Here is a 22,414-nt window from a genome sequence, read left to right on the forward strand (position 1 = left end):
CACTTGAGGCCTTGTCCTTGATGCGCTTTAGGGAGTCTGCCACCTGCTTCGAGAATGAGGCGGACGGCTGCGTCGACTCGACGGAATCCTTCGAGGCACCAAAAGACGTGGACTCTTGGGTCGGTCCGCTCTTGGCCTTGTCCTGTCGACGCGGAGGCTCGAGAACCTTCGGACCACCGAGCCCTTTGTCAGTGTCGACAGTCTTCGGCGCCGATTTGTTCGGGTCGACTGCCCTGACCTTTGCCTTCAGCGCGCTGGACTTCGTCTCGACGCCCTTGAGCTGTTTCTTCGGGTCGATAACGCTCTTCTGCTTAGTCCGTGCCGACAGGTCCGAGGACTTTGAGCCGACCAAAGCAATACGCACTTTTGGTTTCGATGTAGGCAGCAGTGCTTTCATTTGCATCGAGACCGGAGCTTTTACTTTCGGTTTCGATTTCGCAGGTTGCAGCTCCTTAGTAATGTCCGAAGCCGAGCCCGAAGGCAGGGCCGTAGAACTTATTGGAAGATCTTGGGTAAGGCCTAGTGGTGATCCCTCGACCTGAGCCTTATGAAGCGTTTCGGCCCCAATGTCAGTTTGAGTTAGCTCCTCGCTCGAGCTATCTTCCATGGCCCCAAAGGCCCCGTCGTCGTCTCCTACCTCGTCAACGACTTCTTCCGCTTCGAGCATTTCAACATCCGCGTCATAGTTGGAGTCGACCTCTGATGCGGAATTCGACAGGTTCTCACGAACCTCCCGGTCTGCTCCTTCATCATCCCCGGCATTGAATATGTCCACAGGCGCCGGTGCAGTCTGCTGGGCTTCCTTGCGCGCAGCGCGTCGATGCAGAAGAGTCTTCTTGGATCGAAAACGGGAACAAGCCATGCAGCTGGCTTCATCATGATCCGGCGACAGACACTTGTTGCACACCGGGCGGACGTCGATGTGGGGATACTTGGAGTTGCACACTGGACATCTCTTGGACGGGCTCCGTTCCATGATGGTTTGTCGATAAGGCCTCTGGCGTCGACCGGGCCTTCAGCGTCGAAAAGCACGCGGCTCTCCTGGAAATCCGGCTCAGAACTGAGCTGGAAGAATCGGGCACCGAACGCAAGACTATACCGACGAAAAACTAAAGGCCTTTTGGCCTTAAGAAAACTTTTATATCGATTCAGACTAGAGTGAACCAATATACATGCGAACCCAATGGTGGTAAAAAACAATCTGAGGATGGAGTCGATGCCCATGCACACTGCAGTCCAGGGGAGGAAACACCTATCTCATGATACTTCAAAGACTCTTCCAGGACAACAATGTGCGATCATCCGGACCCAACACTAGGCGGCGATCTATGCACAGATATGAATTCAGCTGCCCACATGCCTCGAACATGCATATATCACATACAATTATTTAAGGTCCGTTTCTGGGGGGCTCCTTTGGGACTTAGGATTGTAAGGGGCCATGGTCAAAAGTACCTCCAGCAGTTACTCGTTACCTGCCCTGGTGTGTCTGGGTGCAGAGGTGCTGGTTGGGTTGGTAACTTTGCACGTTATGCTGGGGAAAGAATGGGGGCCACCTAAAAAAGGCAGCAGAGGGGGACTTGGGAACTAGTCCGGAAGCTCCCAACGGGGGTGCTCAAGTCACAAGTGTCCTGGGAGCAAGGCGGCACAGCCGCTTTGTCGGTAGCTGAGCTGTGGCACTCATGCAGTGAAGATAGGTCAGATAAGCTCTATTTGTTTAAGGTCCTCGCGGTTGCCGGTCTAGCCGAATGAGGGTGCAAAATCAGGAAACCTGAAAGAGAAGTCCCTACAAACATGAGCCTGACAAAAGGTTCCTATCTGATCACTCCCCTCTGTTGCTGGAGTAGAGTGGCGCGTGGACTCCAGACAGACCGAGCTATTGGTGACTGCAGATTAATGCCCAACTGGAAAGCAGATGTTAGGTAAAAAGATCACAGAATACTTGGGGGGTAAATGAGGTGCGACGAGTAGTAGGGGCACTGAATAGGAAGCGCTAAAAGCAGTCATTGGGAAGGGATGTCTTGGGAAGGTGTGCGGTTTGTGTCAGAAACTGAAGAGTGAACTTGGACCTGGAGAATAAGTTGACGGAGGCCCAACACAGGGAACCAGACAAGAGGGTGGCAATTGTTGATATTAAGAGGCGCTTTGGGAGACATGTGGGGCAAGCTGGGCAAGTTCACAAGTCGGGAATATAGACAAAGGTTGCATCAAGAGGCGGACAAACCTAATAGGTAACTGGCCTGACTGCTTAAGCAGGAGACTGATAGAACTCAAATAGTAGCTCTTCTACAACATGATGGGACCATGGCTACATCCCAACGGACTATTAATAACATTCTAGGGGATCACTTACGTGAACTCTATAGAAGGGATGGGCAGCTGACGGCGCTTTGTTGGTCAACTATCTGGGAAGTGTGGACTTGCCTGTGTTGCCTCCCATGTTACTACACGAAATGGTAGCAGATATCTCTCTGGAAGAGGTCAGGGAAGCCATGAGTAAAATGAATAGGGAGTAAACCCAAGCAGTGACTCTGTCCCAGTAAAATTTTACCAGGTGTGCACGGCACAGTTGGCAGGTCTGTTGCTTGAGCTATTTCAGGAGGCGGAATGCTACTCCCACCCTTTGGAAGGAAGTGGTGTGCATGGCCCCAAATCCTCGAGGATATACAACAAACCAGTCACCCTACAGGCCTCTCACCATGCTCAATGTGAACACGAAAGTACTGTGTCAGGTCCTAGCGGAGCGACTGGCTGGTGTATAGGGGACACTGGTGCATGAAGTCCAGTGTAGTTTTATGTCTGGGCGAAGCACAGCTCTTAATTTGCAAATACTCGAACATGTGATACACTCAGAACAACAGAGTGATAGGAAAGTGGTGCTGGTCTCAGTGGATATCACTAAAGCATTTGACATAGTGGAATGGCATCATTTGCTGCTCCTACTCAGAAAGATGGGGTTTGGTCACTATTTCTGTAAAAGAGTGAGGATTCTATACAAAGCGACCAGCAGTCGAGTGCAAAGGGGGGGGAATGGTGTTTGATGAGTATTGTGTGCGGAAGGGCATGCAGCGGGGCTGCCCGATCTTGACTCTCCTCTTCGCCCTGGCAATCGAACCACTGGGGGGAAAGCTTTGGAATGGCAAAGTTGACTTCAGAATCACGATAGGGAATGTCACACATAAGGTATCCCTATATGCAGATGATGTTTTGTTCTATTTGCAGCACCCTGCAGAATCGGCAACGCTGTTTCTGACTGCAGAATCGGCAACGCTGTTTCTGAGACAACTGGAGGAATTTGGAGAGCTATTAGGTCTGCGAAATAGGCAAAAGTCGTTGTTGTTTCCCCTGGAGGGCGTTCCTGAAGCAGAAGTAGCTCAGTTGGGGCTCAGATGAGAGACCTCTTCCTTTTGGTATCTTAGTATCACGTTGGGATATACAATAGACAGTCAGCACCAAAACCGCATTGAGCCACTGGTGAACGGATTGACTAAATCTGTCCACTTTTGGAACACATTGCTGTTTTCTACGAATGGGAGAGTTGCAGTGGCAAAAATTGTGTTTCTTATCAGATGTTTGGATATGATCCAAAATGTTCTTTACACGCTACCGTGCAATCTGTTCATGACGCTGGACAGCTTGATGATTTCCGTTTTGAGGGCTGGCATAAGAAGCAGGGTGGCACTTCCACAGCTCCAGCGAGACCAGCTGGAGGGTGCCATGGCCCTCCTGACCTTGAAACTCTACTACTATGACTCCAAGCTGCATCACGCATCCTGGTGGGCATTCGGGCACAAAAACTGGGAGACAAGACTGCTGAACAGCACCTATGGCGCACACTCCTTGTTGGCCCCGCTTATACGTGGCCCACGCACACTGCCTGATGCCCCCCACTTGTTCCGACAGGTGGGGTATTCAAAAAACTGCCTTTCACCAGGGAACTAGTCCTATGAATACTGCTGCCATTCAACTGTATTTGGGAATTTATGTCCGTGGTGATATGGAGGAAGGGTGCAAGAAGCTGGGTGACTTGAATCTGAAATGATTTCCTGAACACGCCCTGACTGACACCCTGCAAGTATTGTTTAAAGCAATTATTGCTGAATGCTGGGTCGACTAGGCACATGGTGACAAACATCTATTTATAAGGCCCTCAAGGCAGATAAGAGTCCGGAGTGAACCAGTGGCTCAGCGAGCGTGTGGGGAACTGGCAGCACCCCTGCTTGATCTAGAATTGAACACAACCTGTTAACTGGTGAAGAAAGTCTTGTGCAATGCTAGTTTAAATTGGCCCATTTCAACCGCAAGTTCTAAACACTGATCAAAAGTATCAGAATGTATGTGGGGGGGGGGGGGGGGTGGACTGTCCCAGATGTGGGGTAGATAAAGCCTTTTTCTTGCATTTGGTACAGGAAAGCCAGTGGGTGCATGATTATTGGCTTCAGGTGATTGTGAGGCTGAGGAAGGTGACTGCAGTAACAATTTAGGAGTCGGCCCAGGTGTGTCTGCTTAGTATTATTAAACAACCCAGAGGAGGTAAATGGATTGTAGATCCTTACAGTTGGCACTGGTACGGGCTAAAAGAAGGGCTACCATGGGTTAGCTGTGTACAAGAGCCCCCCCCATCACACTGTGGTGCAATGATGTAGACGAGTGGGAAATTGCTGAGTAGGTACACATGAAGCCCAACCAGCGGGATGATAAATTACAGGAGGATCTAGAAATCTCAGCCACGTTACGGGAGAACATGCACACGACTTGGGATGGGGTGATGAACAAAGTATGCAGTTCCAAGACACAGAATCCTCAAACGCACAAGGGAATACCCTGGGGAACATGGGTGCAGCTGCAACTGCTTCAGGATCAAGGTGAGCAATGACATCTGGGAAAGGGGAACTATAGAGTTATTCAGTCATTGAGCGTAGTGGGGACTGAGGGTTTACAGGTTGGGTGACAAATTGCTGCTGCACTGGAAGCGCTAAAGGTAGACTTGGGGGTGAAGACTAAGTGAAAGGAGAAAAAAGACCACATTTCTTGTAAAGTATCATTGATTACAATGGAATTGCACAGCGACTGTACTGTTACCGGTCACTTTCGTTGTTATTGTTTCTGTTACGCTTTTCACTGGCAGAGATCCCTATGTAATTGTACACTACGGATGCAATATATTGTGTAGCCCTGCGTTTGGGATAAACTGCTGATCAATAAAAATATATATTTTTTTTAAAACAAAAAAGTATACACATCTTCTGTAGAATACAGATCATGATCAGATTGAATACATCAGTAATCCCTGAAGCAGCAGTAATGGTCATCCCGTGCATGTATTCTGTTCCAGGATTCTATCCTGCCATATCTGCTAACACTTTACTAAATGTATCATCCATTTCTCAGAGGGATTAGCAATGCCATTTTATACAACTAATGATTTGTGATTGGGACCCAATCTCTGTTCCTATTTTCAAGCAATGGCTGTGCTCCCAGTACAACTGTGTAAAAGTTCAATGTTTTTCAGTAATTATCTTAATGACAATTGAGTCTCAAATCATATGAATATGTTTAATCCCCAATAATAGATTTTCCCACTTGTGATTTGGCTAGTAGAATTATTTGTGAGGGCATACAACACTAGGTCTTCTATATACTGGACACCGTTCAGAACTTCTGGAAGGGCTTTATAACATGACTTAAGGGTCATTTATAGGCGGTCCCCCCACTTTTCTTGATTGCTACGAATGCTCTGGGCACAAAGTGTTATGTCTATGAAATACAGCTCTTTACAGCAGATATTGAAAAAGTTGAGGAATCCAAAGGCAAATTGATACACAAGTATTGTTGATATCGTGCTGGGTAATAGGAGTAGCGAGATCAGAGCAGGTTCTTCATTTTCCACATGTCAAGAACAAGACATAATAATTATTTTGAAGTTTTCATAGAATTCAGGGGCTGGCAATATTCTTATTTTATACTGCATGCTAGTGGAATCTGCTGACGGGTTAACTGTACAAGAACAGGGCTGTAACTTCTTCCAGCAGACCTTGGAGAAGTTGGGGTTTATTGGAGCTGACCCTGTATAACAGAACAGAGCACTGCAGCGTTTTGGTTAGTAGATAGATGGGCAATAGCTTATGTTTCACAAACATCCAATTTGGGTTCTGGGTTAAGGACCAAGATTAGCATGCAAGGCATGTTTCTGGCAAATATATTGCTTTCATTTATAATGTTGTAATTTCCTATTAGAATAAAAAGTTTAGATTCATTAAGACTCAACACTGCACTTATATTTCTGATGAAAGCAGTATAATGTGGCCTAAACTGCAATGCTTCAATCATTCGTTCCACTTTGGTGATCTCCATCAAACACCCACGGACCCTATCCTCTGAACTCTGCTTTCTCCTTAGCATATCTGTTGGAACCATCCATTTCTTGACTGTAACCATTAAGCGTTTGAAGTGTCATGATTTGCAAGTATCCCTTGTAAAAGTACAGAAGAACAAAACAAACACAATGTAATACAAGCATTTACAATGCAATGGTCTCGGCATTATTAAAGGTAGACCTATTGGCATTGCTCATGACATTTTTTTTTTAAACATAAATAAATGGTATTGTCATTTACAATGGCAATAGGTGAGCATTAGAGAGTAGTAGAGAGTATTCGCGGACACAGAGCCCCACACACACATAGCCCCACACACACACAGCCCCCCCCCCCCCCACACACACACACAGAGCCCCCCCCAACACACACAGAGCCCCCCCAACACACACAGAGCCCCCACACACACAGAGCCCCCCCCACACACACACAGAGCCCCCCCCACACACACACAGAGCCCCCCCCACACACAGAGCCCCCCCCACACACAGAGCCCCCCACACACAGAGCCCCCCACACACAGAGCCCCCCACACACAGAGCCCCCCACACACACACACACACAGAGCCACACACACACACAGAGCCACACACACACACACAGAGCCACACACACACACACACAGAGCCACACACACACACACACAGAGCCACACACACACACACAGAGCCACACACACACACACACACAGAGCCACACACACACAGAGCCACACACACACACAGAGCCACACACACACACAGAGCCACACACACACACAGAGCCACACACACACACAGAGCCACACACACACACAGAGCCACACACACACAGAGCCACACACACGCACAGAGCCACACACAGAGCCCCACACAGAGCCCACACACACACACAGAGCCCCACACACACACACAGAGCCCCCCAGACACACACAGAGCCCCCCACACACAGAGCTCCCCACACACAGAGCCCCCCACACACAGAGCCCCCCACACACAGAGCCCCCCACACACAGAGCCCCCCACACACAGAGCCCCTCACACACAGAGCCCCCCACACACAGATCCCCCCACACACAGAGCCCCCCACACACAGAGCCCCCCACACACAGAGCTCCCCACACACACAGAGCCCCCCCCACACACACACAGAGCCCCCCCCCACACACACACACAGAGCCCCACACACAGAGCCCCACACACAGAGCCCCACACACAGAGCCCCACACACAGAGCCCCACACACAGAGCCCCACACACACACACTCACACAGAGCCCCACCCACACACACACAGAGCCACACACACACAGAGAGCCACACCCCCACACAGAGCCCCACACACAGAGCCCCACACACACACACTCACACAGAGCCCCACCCACACACACACAGAGCCACACACACACAGAGAGCCACACCCCCACACAGAGAGCCACACACACACACACACAGAGCCACACACACACACACACACACACACAGAGCCACACACACACACACACACACACACACACAGAGAGCCACACACACACACAGAGAGCCACACACCCACACACACACACAGAGAGCCACACACACACACACACACACACAGAGAGCCACACACACAGAGCCCCCCACACACACACAGAGCCCCAAACACACACACAGAGCCCCAAACACACACACAGAGCCCCAAACACACACACAGAGCCCCAAACACACACACACACAGAGCCCCAAACACACACACACACACACAGAGCCCCAAACACACACACACAGAGCCCCAAACACACACACACAGAGCCCCAAACACACACACAGAGCCCCACAACGACACCCTGCTCTGGGGCCTGCAACTTGGAACACCTGTGTCTCTGGGAGGGTCCTGCGAACCGGACCCTTTGCAGTCTTACCCGCAACTAAACAACCCCGCACCAGGCTGCCTCACCCCTCGTGGCCACCCACCTTGGGACACAGTCCTATACCTCGGGGGCAAAGAACGCCGTACGCAACGCCCAAGAGTCTCTGCCCACAACCCCACCCTTGCGAGGCGCCCGGCTCTCTGCCTTCCACAAAGGGTGGTGGTAGGGTATTCACCAGCGGGGTTGAGTGATAGCCACCGCTCTGTCCCTCGGGGAAGCGAGGTCGCACTTCGCGAGCCCACTGTGTCCGGCATCATCGTTGGTGTTTCCAGTGAGGGGGGAAGGGGGGGGGGGGGGGGTATGTCCGCCCCATCTTGTGCGCCACGAGGGTGCCGGGGGCCCTGCGAACAGCCCAATATTATCGGAAGGGGTGGTACCGGGGGCCCTGCGAACAGCTCACTTCGGGAGGGTCCTGCGAACTGGACCCTTTGCAGTCTTACCCGCAACTAAACAACTCCGCACCAGGCTGCCTCACCCCTCGTTGCCACCCACCTTGGGACACAGTCCTATACCTCCGCGACTGTTGGCCTTTGGCGGCTCCTGCCAATCTTAAAACGAGAGAGCGGAGGGCAAGAAAAACGAGTGAACAGAAGGCAGGAAAAACGAGAGAACAGAGGGCAAGAAAAACGAGAGCGCATAGGGCAAGAAAAACGAGAGAACAGAGGGCAAGAAAAACGAAAGAACAGAGGGCAAGAAAAACGAGAGAACAGAGGGAAGAAATTACTTCGAGAGAGGAGCGCTCCACACGACCACGTTTCTCCAAGGCGAGGCAGGAATGCCTCGGAGAAACCAGCGTCTTTTTCAGATTCGGGGGCGTGGTTTTCGTTCTCTCCTCTTCCCATTGGCTGGAAGGTAAAATTCCAGCCAATGGGAAGAGGAGAGAACGAAAATAAAGAAGAGAAAAAACACGCCCCCGAATCCGAAAAAGACGGGGCTTGAACCGAGTGACGCCCCTCTCCTCCAATGGCTGGCCAGCATTTACGAGGCCAGCCAATGGAGAAGAGAGGCGGGTTCAAGCCCCTATACTAAGAATCATTAAATCTCTGACCGAGACTGCGCAAGCGCAGCCTACGGTCCTCGACCTAACAATAAAGGAGGGTTCTTAATCCTCATTTGAGTATAGGACTCAATTTGTAATTAATAGGCATTGAAAGACAGCTAGTCCGTCTCTTCTTTGTTCTACCTGTAGCTAGAACCAAGTCTGTTTGTCTTGGACTACTTCCACCATTGCTTACACCTCCAGACAAAAATCATCACACCACAAGTTCAAGTGATAGATGCTGGTGAAGTCTTTGACTTCACTGCAACATAGATTTATGGGAAATGGGCAATGGCAGGGTAATCGGTGACACATATAGCATTCAAAGGAAGAAAAGAAGGAAACATTACTTGTAAATGTATCCCTGATATCCCTGAATAGGCTATCTCAAATTTCCCCGAGGACATCTAGCACTTTGGGTAATGTGTGGATCCCCAAAAGATCAAACAAATGGTTAAAAAGTCTTGGGCGATTATGTTTATTAGCCACTGCTTTGACATATGCCTGTTTTACTTAAAATATGAACATAAATATCACTAAGTATTAAAAAAAAGAGAGGACTGTTGAATTTTGAAACAACATCTAATAGCCAATAAGGCCATTATGCTATTAGTTACACAAAGGGCCACTATTACAAAAACACAATATATTAGGTATTGGCAGCACAGTGTGCAGACCTGCTAAGTGAATGTGCAACAAAAGTGCTGACCAGTCCTTAAATCTGTTTGCAGAATCCTCAATTTTCCTTGTTTTTGTTCCTAAGAAAGAAATATTACCAACTCATTGAAAGAACAAAGAAGAACAGATCACCTATGCTATGTACCGAAAATTAAAATTCCATTTTACTTTCCACAAACGTTTGATGTACAGGACCAACAGACAAGATACCTTGAGGAGTACGATAGGAAAATCGAAAACTGGTGCAAAAAAACTGAATGACACCATATTTGAGGCTTTCCATCGTCCTATTAAATAAAGGAGTTTGGGAAATCGTGCAATCTCCAAAACGACCCCAGAGAAAAACATTTGACACAATTCACCATGATGCAATCGCATAGGTGATACACTGATTGTGGAGAAAATCATAGACATTGTCCTGAGAAAGGAGGCCATAAACATTCAAGGCTTCCGAAACGCGTCAACGCATTTACAAAGGGTTAAATTCGGAGTTGTCAGCAAACAATTTGGGTATAAGGAAGGAAAATCCTTCCCATTGTTGTCAAACAGAGGGTCCGAATTAACAAGACTAAGACAAATTCTATTGTCTTTTCCCATTTTTGTCCTTTTCCACACTAGGTGGTTTTATTGTACTTTGTATGTGTTTTTAACTATAACTGCAAATGGATTCATATGTTTTGTATTGAAATAAAATGTATATTTTTACATAAATATTGTTTTTTTCCTTTGGTAAGTGTTCCCCGAGTAACATGTTGATATTTGAGTGAGTGATGCAGACGGAGTGAGATAGGTTTTTGAATTCTTTTGAATCTGAGATAACTTGATCTCCCAAATATTTTTCTTTACTTGACAGGACCAACAGATACAAAAAAACTTCAAAATCCATACAACTGAAAAGTTGTTCACAATACGTGGAGAGAATAGCTTGCCCTATAAATAACAAGCACATACTCCTCCATCACACACACACTCAAGCTGCACTTACATCATGCCAGTTCCAGCACTTCTCGTTGGCAGTGATTCCAGTTTCTCTGTAATATTCTTCTAACGGTGGTTCCAAAAGAATGACATCAAACTCAGATCCTAGTTCCCTTAGGTCAAAAGTTTCCATGTCAGCCTGCAAATACCTTAAAAAAATACAAATCAAATGCTTAATTGGGAGTGCTTGTCTAGAGTGCATTGTCAGTCGATTCAATTTGATTTGATTCAAATAACTTTATTTAGATTCATGGATAGAATCATAAAAGTGTACATACATTTAAAAGATCAATACAATTTTAAAACCTAAAGTTATCATAAGAATCAAAGTACATATTTACATATTATGATTACAGTACATTTGAAACAAACAGTTCAAATTTGTGCACATTCCATAAAGTGCATATGCATTTCAGTAGGAAATCCACGTAGTGGTCGTTTACAGGAAATTAGCACTCCTAATACTATTCAGTATCGCTTTCTAATAACAAGGGCCACTCTAATGAAACTGAGTACAGCACTACATATCTCCGAAGTTGACAAGGTCAATAAATGTTCATAGCCCTCTTTATAATAACGGGATCCTAGGGTTTAAAAAACAGGCTCACTAAACTGATTTCTTGTGTCCTTATACAATAGCCTCTCACACCACCCCCCTTGTTTTGGAAAAGCAAAAAGAAAATGTAATGAGCTAAGTCGAAACCTTGTCAGATAAAAGCGCCATTGTGTGTGCATAATATTTGATAGGTAAAACTGCTGCTGCAGCTTACCCCTCTTATATAATGCCAGCTCAAAATACCTAAACTGGTGTAATAGGCATTTTTAATTTTCAACTTGGAGTCCTTACCACCCATATCAGGATTTTGGAACATATGCCCCAACCCAATCTTATAAAAAGTATCCCTTACATACAGCAACCATGGGATCTCCATAGAATGGTCAAGTTTAAGGCAGTCTTGCAAGATTTCCTTTGTCAATTTCAGTTCTTCAGATTGCCATACTTTAGACCATAACAACAAAGGAGACACATGGATGATGTCGCTCACATACTCAATACCCACCTCCTCATGGCAAAAGCTATTTGAGGTACCGGAGGGGACAGATAGGAGACGCTTTATAAATTTGTTTTCCATAACTTGCATCTTGTCGCAGTTTTGGGTCCCCCACAATCCTGCCCCAAATGTTGCGGCAGAAAGGCATTTAGCTTTGTATAGAGTTATCAATTCTAGAATCGGCCTTTGACCTAATTTACTAGAGAAGCGAAAAAGAGCCTAAATCGATTGTGTAGCCTTTTGTACACAGGCTGAGATTAAGGGATCCCAATTCAGTTTTTTGTTAAATAGATTGCCCAGGTAGTTAAAATTGTCAACTTTCGCAATTATTGAGTCCTTCACCATGTACCTGCAAGATTTTACCGCTTTCGGACCGCAGGCCATAGCAAAAGACTGAGCAAAATTCACCCTGAGGTCTAAACCTTCCATAAAGACTTCAAAGGCATTTAGACAAGTCTGCATGCCATTAGCAGTGAGGGTCATTAAAACTGTGTCGTCTGCATATGACAACATCGGTATCCGTTTACCGTTAGCCTGGGGGAAGTCGACACCACTATCCAGCAAAAAGCTTTCTAGACCGTTAGTGTATACCAGGAATAAAAAAGGGACCAAGATGCATCCCTGACGGACACCTTCGGTGGATGGAATAGATTTTGTCTTTTCCCCACCTAAACCGAATCTAACTCTCACTGATGTGGCGCATGGAGTCTACGAAGCAGGGTGACCAGCGGTTCTTCAAACCCCATGGTTTCCATCATTTGCCACAACTTACCCCTACATACAGTGTTGAATGCACTAGATAAGTCCATGAAGGCCAAGTGGATACAACTATGCTTGGCCCTCATGTACTTACCCATTATTAATGCCAAATTGAGACACTGCTCAGTGGTTCCCTTACCTCTCCTAAACCCATACTGGGAATCCACTATAATACCTGCAGAATCCGCCCATGTTTCGAGGCGTGGCAATATCACTCTGCCCATCAATTTGCAGGAAGCATCTATTATTGATATTGGCCTGTAGCAGCACGGGTCACCCTTGTTGAGTTTTTTAAAAATCGGTACCACTACCGCCTCTTTCCAAGAGGTTGGGATGCGCCCCACCACAATTGCTCTAAAAACATTTAATAAGAGTGGCGCCCACACCTCCACATTGTGTTTGAAAAAATCTAGAGGGACTGCATCTGGCCCTGGGGCCTTTAATGGGGTGCCCTTCCTCAAAGCAATCTATATCTCTGAGAGGGTGATTGAAAGAGTGTTTTGGCTGACTTTTGCCATAATGTGTTACCCAGGTGTCCCCCGGTATATGAACTATCATGTTGCCCTTATCTTCACTCCTTAAAAATGGTCGGTTTATTACCTCCCAAAATAACCTCAGTTCTGCCGCCATCCCCAGATCTTCCCAGGCCTTGGCCCTTAATTCTGATTTTCGCCTATTAAATCGCATCTCTATAAATTTTCCTAGATTTTCTAACAAGCTCTCAGTCCCGTAGTACTTGATGTAAAGCCTTCATTAAACTTGATTGAGCAGCAGAGCATTCTGCGTCAAACCATTTCGGTCGGTTCTGAGGAATCTGGGGTGAAACATTCTTGGCTAAAATAATGTTTGGAATTGTAGGCTCGACTACCGGCTGTGAAAAAACCCTAAGATTTTGGGATTTGGGTAATCTGCTTAATCTAGAGGCACTACACTTCCTATATCCACCCCCTCTCTTCTTTTTCCCAGATTTGGGGGTTACCGAACCATTGTCGTTCCCTTCGTCCGTTACCTGATCTTTAACTTGTTCTAAGAGGGGAACGGAAATAGGGGGGATAGGTAGGATAGCTGTTGATGTTCTACGGCTTTCGTCACTCGAAAAGGAACCAAGTGCAATTAAACTCGATACAGTCACACTAACAGAACCCACTGAGTCCTCCTCTAGTAGACAGGGAATTGGACTAGTAACTACCAAGGGGGCCAACTCGTTGCCATGGGCCGGAGTTACTGCAGACCCGATTGCACCCAGGGAAGACCGCTTGCCAGTCAGAAGGTCAATCAACAAACGCTTTTCTGTAAGGACTATTTCCTTCTCTAATATTCTGGTAGTCCTTTTAAAGAACTGATCCAGGGAGCCCGTAACAAGGCCAGGGTTTGTGTTTAAAGTGACCAATCTGCTTTTCCCTGAGCGTAAAACCATAATGACAGAAACACTGATCAAAGAATAAATGTTACAATAGATATGACGTGTCTATAACTAAAAAGGCAGTATGATAATGTAATTAAACTGACCTAGAACTAAATAGGATGGCCCAGCCCGGCCTTGATCGGCCTTGGACGGCCTTGGACGGCCCGCCCTTTGCCCGGGCTTCGCCCCGTGCGCGTCCCGCGATCCGCGGTAGGGGGCGTGTTTAAGTAAAGGGCGTTGGGGGCGGGAAGAGACTCCAGCTGCGCTGAGTGGATAAGGCGAGGTGAGCGCTGGGTCTCGCAGTCCCGACCCAGCAGTTCGCCTTAGTTCACCCCAAATCGGCGTGCTTCTCAGTCCCAAATGTTTCTTATGGTAGAGGCAAGTGAAGTCCCAAGATGCTTAGGCAGAGAACGGCTTGCGAGCGGCATTGTCAGTCAGTCATCATACTTTATTTGGCAACATTGAGACATAAAAGTGCATATCAAAAACAAAGTAAATTTTCTTGAACCATCTTTAAAAAAAATAGCATATACACTAATAATTACAATAAAAACAATGTGGCATATACAAGTCCATATCAATATCACTTTCCGATTGATAAGGAGGATTTTTTTAAATGTATCATGGCATAACGCACCTCGGGGCTGCTCCCTAGTGGCTCTAAAAAGGCAAAGGCCATCTCTTTGCAATCTCATTTTAGATCCAAGTAAAATTCGAAGAAGAAAACATTTAATTTGCGAGGTGTAAAGTGTAAAGGATATTATAAAGTGCATTGTGCGTTGAATGGGGCTGCCATTGCGGGGACATGTAAGGAGTAATGCAAACCATGACCCCGGGATGGAAAAAGCCAGCAAAAAGTGTAGTTAGTTAAGACAAAGCCTAGTTAGGAGAAATCTGTTCCACTCATTAGAGTTGAGTTTTAGGTTTGTTCGGGTTGATCTCCGTGACGTTCCAAGTGGGTGTACCCGACACCCTTGCACACGGAACTGCCTTGCATACCCTGTAACACTGCTTATAAAACAAAGCTTTCACCAAAGCTGGGGCCAGAAGCGCAGAGTTCTCACTGTCTAAACCCCCTCTGGAGTACCCAGTTCATTAAAGCCTTTCCTAACGTAGGACAACCACGGTATACCCGCCGTGTTGTCTAAAGCACAGAGATTTGATATTATGGAACTGGTAAGATGCTCTTCTGGGTTCCTACAGATATTTTAACCATAACAACAGTAGTTGTATTTTTATGCAATCCTCCAAAAAACTGAGGCCCACCTCGGTGTGACATTGTGTAGTAGACGAGTATTGGGGAACAGACAAAAGTCTGTGTATAATTTTGTTTTCTAAATTTTGGAAGGGGTAGACACTTCCGCTCAAGATGTGCCGATAGCCACTTACTTTTAAAAATATGAGCTGGTTTCTTCACGGTTTATGAGCTAGCTTTTTGGCATGGACCCTTTGCTTTCCTTTTCTCATTACAATTAGGTTTATGTTAAATAAGTTAAAAAAAGAATAACATGCAGACACATCTCAGCAGAGTTAATGGAGATTAGCTTTTGTATTTTCGGAACAGGGAACAAACAATTTAGGCCAAGATATACTAATGGTTTACCTCGCCATTGCGTCACGCAAAGTGACGCAAGCCCTTAAATTAGATTTACAATGCCACGCAGAGTCACCTTGAGTGGCTATGTGTGGCATAGTAAATCTGGAGTAACGCAAGGCAGTAAATGCCGCTGCTTTGTGTTACTCTATGCTGGAAAGGCATTCCATGGGTGGAGCGTGGGTGTTCCAACGCATCCACCCATGGTGTTTGCCACAGTACCAGATTTATTAAACATGGGAATGCGACAAAATGCTATACCTTCCCTGGTGAGGCGTAACAAGGAGAAATACATGTATTTCTTGAAAATGCCTGAGAGGATTGTTTTTGTGCAGGAAGGTGACCCTACGTGCCAAGTAACGCAGGCACCCTTGCACCATAGAATAAGGGTGTCTGCTTTGGCACTAGGCTGCACTGTGTGCCAGTGCTGAGAGAGCAGAAACATGCATAAGTAAACATGGCACATTCCTGCCCTCTCCGTTTGAAGCAGTGCAAGTTGACTTGCTGCATTGCCCCAAATGTTAGGAAATCTGCACCTTAATAGTTTTCAGTTCATGCATCTGGAGAAGTTGCCACCATGTTCCATGAGTGACAAACCTGAAAGATTATACAGGGTCAAAAGATAAGCAATCAATATAAGAAAGCTATTGTAGTGGCGTCGTTAGGCTTCCTCGAAACATATACACAACATACTGTTCAGGGTTATGTTCATTGTGTATCGAGGGAGCTCACTAAATTACCAGCACTTTAACTAATTTAAAATCAATTAATTGGAATGCCAGTTTTAATCAATGTTAGATACATCTCTATTTTTCACAGAAATCTATTAAACTGAGTAGTCATTGGATGAACTTTTTATAAGATATTTTTTTTTATTTCCAATAGACACAACCAATAGATTGTTTATTTGTCCTAGAACTAAAGATCACTTTATAATCTTAGCAAAAAGAAACCATCAGAAACAAATGAGTTATTTTAAAGAAACTGAGATCTGCCTGGAGAGATATGGAGTTAAAAAAAGGAAAAAACAATCATGAAATGAACTTCAGGAAATCCGCCTAAGGAATCAGGAGTCAACATGGATGAGATTGCACCACTATTAAAACTCATAATACAAGACTATTCAGGTCTTTGGTTGGTTGGGGTACGGGTTCTCTTAAACCGGCTAACGATTTCTACATACCATATGAAGTATAGCATGTGGACAATCTCTATGCTTGCAGTAGCTCCACATTTGAAATTCTATGTTATTACAAAAGTGATCTTTGGATTACTAGAACTGAGATGGTGATGGTAATAAACAATTCACATTTCTCTAGAGAGGCGGACCCTACTGGTATGCCAACTGATGTGATAAAAGCAAAACCTCTGTTATGGGATGATTTATTTACAAAGGTTTTGGTATCTTACTCTCTTCGTGTGCACAAAAAAGGCTCAGAGCAGAACCTAAATAATTATCATCACATTCTCATCTTAGATGCCGAAGGAAAGCTTTTTGCGAAATTCATGTGTGTTAACTTCTTATGGAGGGACTCTGATAATATTCACATTCCTATGCAGCAAACTGGTTTAAGACCGGGAAGCTCGACGGTTGATAACATCATTGATGCAAAACTTTTGGTAAATAAATCTTCAAAAAGGAATCTTAGTTTATACGTATGCTATGTTGACTATATATCAGCTTTCAACAAGGTCAATCAGAAAAACACTTTGTGAAAAAATGTCCAAATGTGGAATCAAACATGCTATTCTACATTTTTTTTTATATCTCGCCATGCCGATATCTGGCTTCAGTTTAAGCTGACAAAAAATGCCCTATCAGCAAAAATATCAACATTAAATGGACCCAAACAGGGCTGCATTTTAGCGCCACTTTTTTTTTATATACATTGTGGATCTGTCAAAAGTTTTAAACCATCCGGAGGCATTGTCTGCAAATCTTGGTGGTAAAACAATAACCTATCTGGCATATGTGGATGATCTTATTCTTTTCTCAATGGCCCTGTTAGGCCTTCAGTTATAGTGATATAAACTAAACAAATTCAACGTGGAAAATTACCTTAAAATTAATCCCTGTAAAACAAAAGTTATGGCCTTTGATAAATATCTGAATCATGTTAATCTAAAAATTAATGAGCACGTTCTGGAGGAAGTCACAAGGTATAATTATCACGGCCGAACGATAGATACTAAGCTTAGATGGTCAATTCGTCTCTTGAATTTGAAAACTAAGGCTTGCACAGCCGCACAACCAGTTAGAAGATTTATGAAAGTTCATGGAGGCCATGCAATTTATCAATCTCTTAAGGCATTCGAATCTAACTTAGCCCCCGGTACATTATATGGAGCAATAGTGCTCCCTGGAAAATGTATTAAGGACTTGGATAAAAGTTACATAAACAAATTAACGTTTCTACTAAATATTCGCCTGCCAATCTCACATTGTCAACTGAGAATGCCATTATCTGCGATATAATTAACTGCAAGATATCTTTCAGCAAGGTTAAATTATTATTGTGACTGTGCAATCGCAAACAAGTATTCCTCAAGATCGCTGATTAACACTAACAAGATAAACAAGCAGGGTTTTAAGAGGGCCGGGACTCGCTGGTGCTGAGCAACGGCAGTTTTTTAAAGGGCGGCTCGAAACAGGTCTCTATCAGGCTCTGTTTTGTCCCTGGCACAGGCGGTCCGTGTTTTTTCCGGACTGCAGTGACAGCAGGCACACTGATGTGCGCTGCTCACACTGCTTATACTTCTCACTAGTGGAGAAGTTATGGCATGACGTCATGCCAGGTGAGCGTTGTAGGGCGAAAGGAAATCCTTTAAAGACAGTCATTTTCTCTCAAAATTTCCCTTCTCTTTTTGAAACTCAGGAGCAGCAACATTGTTGTGGTGTCACCAGGGCTTTAAGTGGAAGCTTTTTCAATATTATATACAAGCCGTAATTGCTGCTTATTTATCTTATGCGACTTACGGCCATTGACAAAGCCAATAGTACTGACTTGTTGTAGGTATGATGTTACTTGTTGTACCTTATCTGGATGTAATGACTGTAGGAAGGTACATCCTGACTATGGTTGCCCCCAACTTTTTGCCCTGTGTTTTAGCTGGTTTTGGACATAGTCGACCTGGGACCCTGCCAATCAGGACCCCAGGCCTACTGCTCTCTCTTTAAAATGGATTCCATGTACCCTAGGTACATTTCCCATTGGTACTGGGCCACCCTATCAGACCCTGTAACTCAGGGCATGGGTGTACCCAGGGCTGCCAGGGGCTGCAGCATGTATTATGCCACCCCTGGCTGGCCTCCTAAATTTTTTTTTTTTTTTTTTTTTTTTTGGGAAACCTTTATTTATAGAAAAAAGTACACCGCTATTCAGCCATACATCCCGGAGGCCAGGCAGCATTAAGGTAGCAGGTAGACTCATGTACAAAACAATGCGCAGAAGCAGTCAGGTTTAATTTTCAATTACGAACAACTTGGAAGGAAAAAACCCAAAAAGAATATGAGGGCCCCGAAAGGCCACCAGAGAACGAAGTGCCTAGGCACGAAAGAAAGTAGGAGAGAGAGAGAAGAGAAAGACTTGGCCGAGGACAGTACATAAGTAGTAATGGGGCACAGCGGGAGGGGGCCTGGGGCCGCACATCCAACATAGCTCAGAATATCAATTGCGACACAAAGGTATGGGGGGGGTATCGTTCCAGGATGTTCTGTCTGGAATAACGGGAAGGGTAGCAATCTATGGGGAGGAATGGACCTCCAAATCCGGCTCAAGCGGGGGTTCGCATAATTCGCCCCGATACGAATTCCAGGCACCCCATACTGATCTCCACATTTTGGGCTTGCCCCTGGCTACATACACCGCTTTCTCCCGCAGCATGCACCAATCCATGTTGTTCTCCCAGAGGCTAAGGGAAGGGGGAGCGGGCGCACCCCACTTCTGGGCAATGTCCCTCTTGGCCACCATGTTGCCTAAGGTGACCCATCGGGTCTGGGCCACACTGTAGTCATTCGGACACCACACATTTAGGAGGCAGCGTCGAGCCTCGGCCGGCAGGGCCACTCCAGTCACCTCCTCCATCACCTCATGCACTCGCTTCCAGAACCGGGCCACACCAGGACACTCCCAGAGGATGTGTAGGAAGGTAGCAAGCATACCACAACCCCGCCGACACAGGCCATCCGTGGAAAGCCCCATGTGGATGAGCCTGGGGCCAGTGACATACACTCTATGCAGAATTTTCAACTGGACCAGACGCAACCGCGCCGATATGGCCACCTCCCTGGGGGAGGAGGCCGCTGACTGCCATTCCTCGTCGTCCATTTCTATGCCATCATTCACCCAGTGCATCCGCAGTCGTTCAAGCAAGTCCACCCTCACGTTGATCAGTTTTTTGTAGGTCAGGGAAATGGCGCTGTCCGGCATATGGCCGTCCAGTACCCGATCCTCCAGGGGCGAGGACTCAGGGATAGCACCACCATCAGAGACGTGGGGGGAGAGGGCATGGCTAAGCTGGGCGTGTCGGAAGTATTCCGTCGACGCCAGCTGGTACTCGAGTTGCAGCGAGGCAAACGACTTGATCCTTCCCCGCGCAACCATGTCACCAACTTTAGATATTCCGATGGTGTCCCACCGGTCAAAACCTTTGGTCTTCCACAGTTTCCCCAGCGCATCTGAGTCATACAGGGGAGTGGCCAGAGTGATCTTATCTTTCCAGCCAAGGGTGTCCGTGACTGCACGCCATACGTGTACCATCGTTCTGGTGGGGCCTGTCAGCCTACGATCCAACGACCTGGAGTAAAGAGCTCTATAGTAGTTACCGTCGTTAACTAGCCACCGATCCATAGCGTAGCCCGGGCTTACCGCTGGGCCATAGAGGCCATGGTTAACCGCCGCAAGCTGGGACGCCCAATAATAACGCCGCATATCCTGTAGTGCGATACCACCGTCATAACAGGGAATAGTCAATTTGAGCAGTGATATTCTCGGCCGCCCATCCCACAGCAGTGCCCGCTGCAGGGATTCGATCTCGCCAAAGTACTTGGTCGGGACCGGGTCCTGAGAATTCTGCAAAGCGTACAGGAAGCGGGGCAACGCCATCATCTTAAACAGCGCTGCCCTGCCCATCAAAGAGATAGGCAGTTTCTTCCAAATCTCGACATCCCTCCGTAAGCGCTCGAGCGGTGGCAGAAGATTGCGTGAGTAGCGGGCTCGGGGGTCGCGCGACACGTAGATGCCCAAGTACCGGAAGCCCTGTTGGGCCACCTGAATCGAGCACCCACGGGGGAGGCGCGGAGTATCCCCACACAACGTGTACAGTGAGGATTTAGACCAGTTGATCACCAGTCCCGAGAACGACCCAAAGGTACCCAGCAGGTCAAAAACCACGATGAGCGAGCGACAAGGAGAGGTAAGGTAAAGGAGGATGTCGTCCGCGTAAAGCGACACTCGGTCCTCGAAACCAGGCGACCACGTGATCCCTGAAACATCAGGGTGGGTTCTAAGCTTCGCCGCCAGGGGCTCCAGCGCTAGTGCAAACAAGAGCGGCGAAAGCGGGCAGCCCTGTCTGGTACCTCTGTGCAGTGCAAAGGAGGCCGAAAGTCTACCGTTAACAGCCACATTAGCCAGCGGTGCAGAATATAACAGTCGGACCCATCCAATGTAGGATGGCCCGAAGCCCAGCTTGGCTAGAACTGCCCACAAATAATTCCACTCTAGGGAATCGAAAGCCATAGTAGCGTCAAGTGAAGCCAGGACCGCCGGGTCGCGAAGCAAGTGAGCGCGTGCCAGAACTGCGTGAAGTCTCCTTAAATTAAGCGCCGTGTTCCGGTGTGGTATGAACCCGGACTGGTCCGGATGTACCAGATCTGTGATCACGCCCACCAGCCGGTTGGCCAGTAGTTTCGCTAAGATCTTGGGTTCGGCATTTAACAGTGAAATGGGCCTGTAGGACCGGGACAAATTCCGCGGCTTCCCTTCCTTGTGGATCACCACAATGGTGGCGAGTCTCTGGTCGGGGGGGAGTTCCCCCTGCTCGCGGGCCTCGAGGAACATTTTGCGCAACGGCGCGGCCAACACGTCAGCCTTTAGCTTGTATAATTCAACCGGGATACCGTTAGGACCCGGCGCTTTGCCAGATCGCAACGAGCGAATCGCCAGGGCAACCTCGTCGTCAGTCAGGTCCCGATCCATGTCCTCACGGTCAAGATCAGACAGGCAGGGGAGGTCAATGTCTTCCAGATAGGAGGCCGAAGCGGACTCCGGGAGGGGAGTTGCGGAGGAATAAACCCCTTCAAAATATTCAGCGAAGGACCCGGCTATAGCCGCCGGGTCCGTCAAGGTTAAACCGTCCTCACCCACCAGTTCCGGGACCACCCGGGACGCCAATTCCCGCTTATCCAACCAGGCCAGGAGCTTACCAGCTTTATCACCGGAATCATAAATTCTTCCCTGCTGTTCCCTGCTCAAGGCCTTCGCTGCGTCAGTGGCGGTGGCCCGGAGTTCGGATTGCTTAAGCGAGATGGCATGGACCAGGTCGGGTGACGGGCCCAGTTCCAGCTGGGTGTCCAAGTCTGCGAGGTCAGACTCCAGCCGCACCACGTCTTCATCGCGGCGGCGGCGTGCCTCCGCGATCAGAGAGA

General features: G+C 47.1%; 1 protein-coding gene across 1 annotated transcript in view; it reads right to left on the bottom strand.

Annotated features, from left to right (window-relative positions):
* METTL14 (methyltransferase 14, N6-adenosine-methyltransferase non-catalytic subunit) overlaps window positions 1-22,414 on the bottom strand; it is a 205,733-nt gene that overhangs the window by 112,636 nt on the left and 70,683 nt on the right. Inside the window, exon 7 of the mRNA XM_086961446.1 lies at window positions 10,966-11,107. Within this exon, the coding sequence (XP_086817572.1) occupies window positions 10,966-11,107 (142 nt within the window). The remainder of the gene's footprint in view (window positions 1-10,965; window positions 11,108-22,414) is intronic.

The sequence above is a fragment of the Lissotriton vulgaris genome, chromosome 3_1 (genome assembly GCF_964263255.1).
Source record: "Lissotriton vulgaris chromosome 3_1, aLisVul1.2, whole genome shotgun sequence".
NCBI classification, from domain to species: domain Eukaryota; kingdom Metazoa; phylum Chordata; class Amphibia; order Caudata; family Salamandridae; genus Lissotriton; species Lissotriton vulgaris.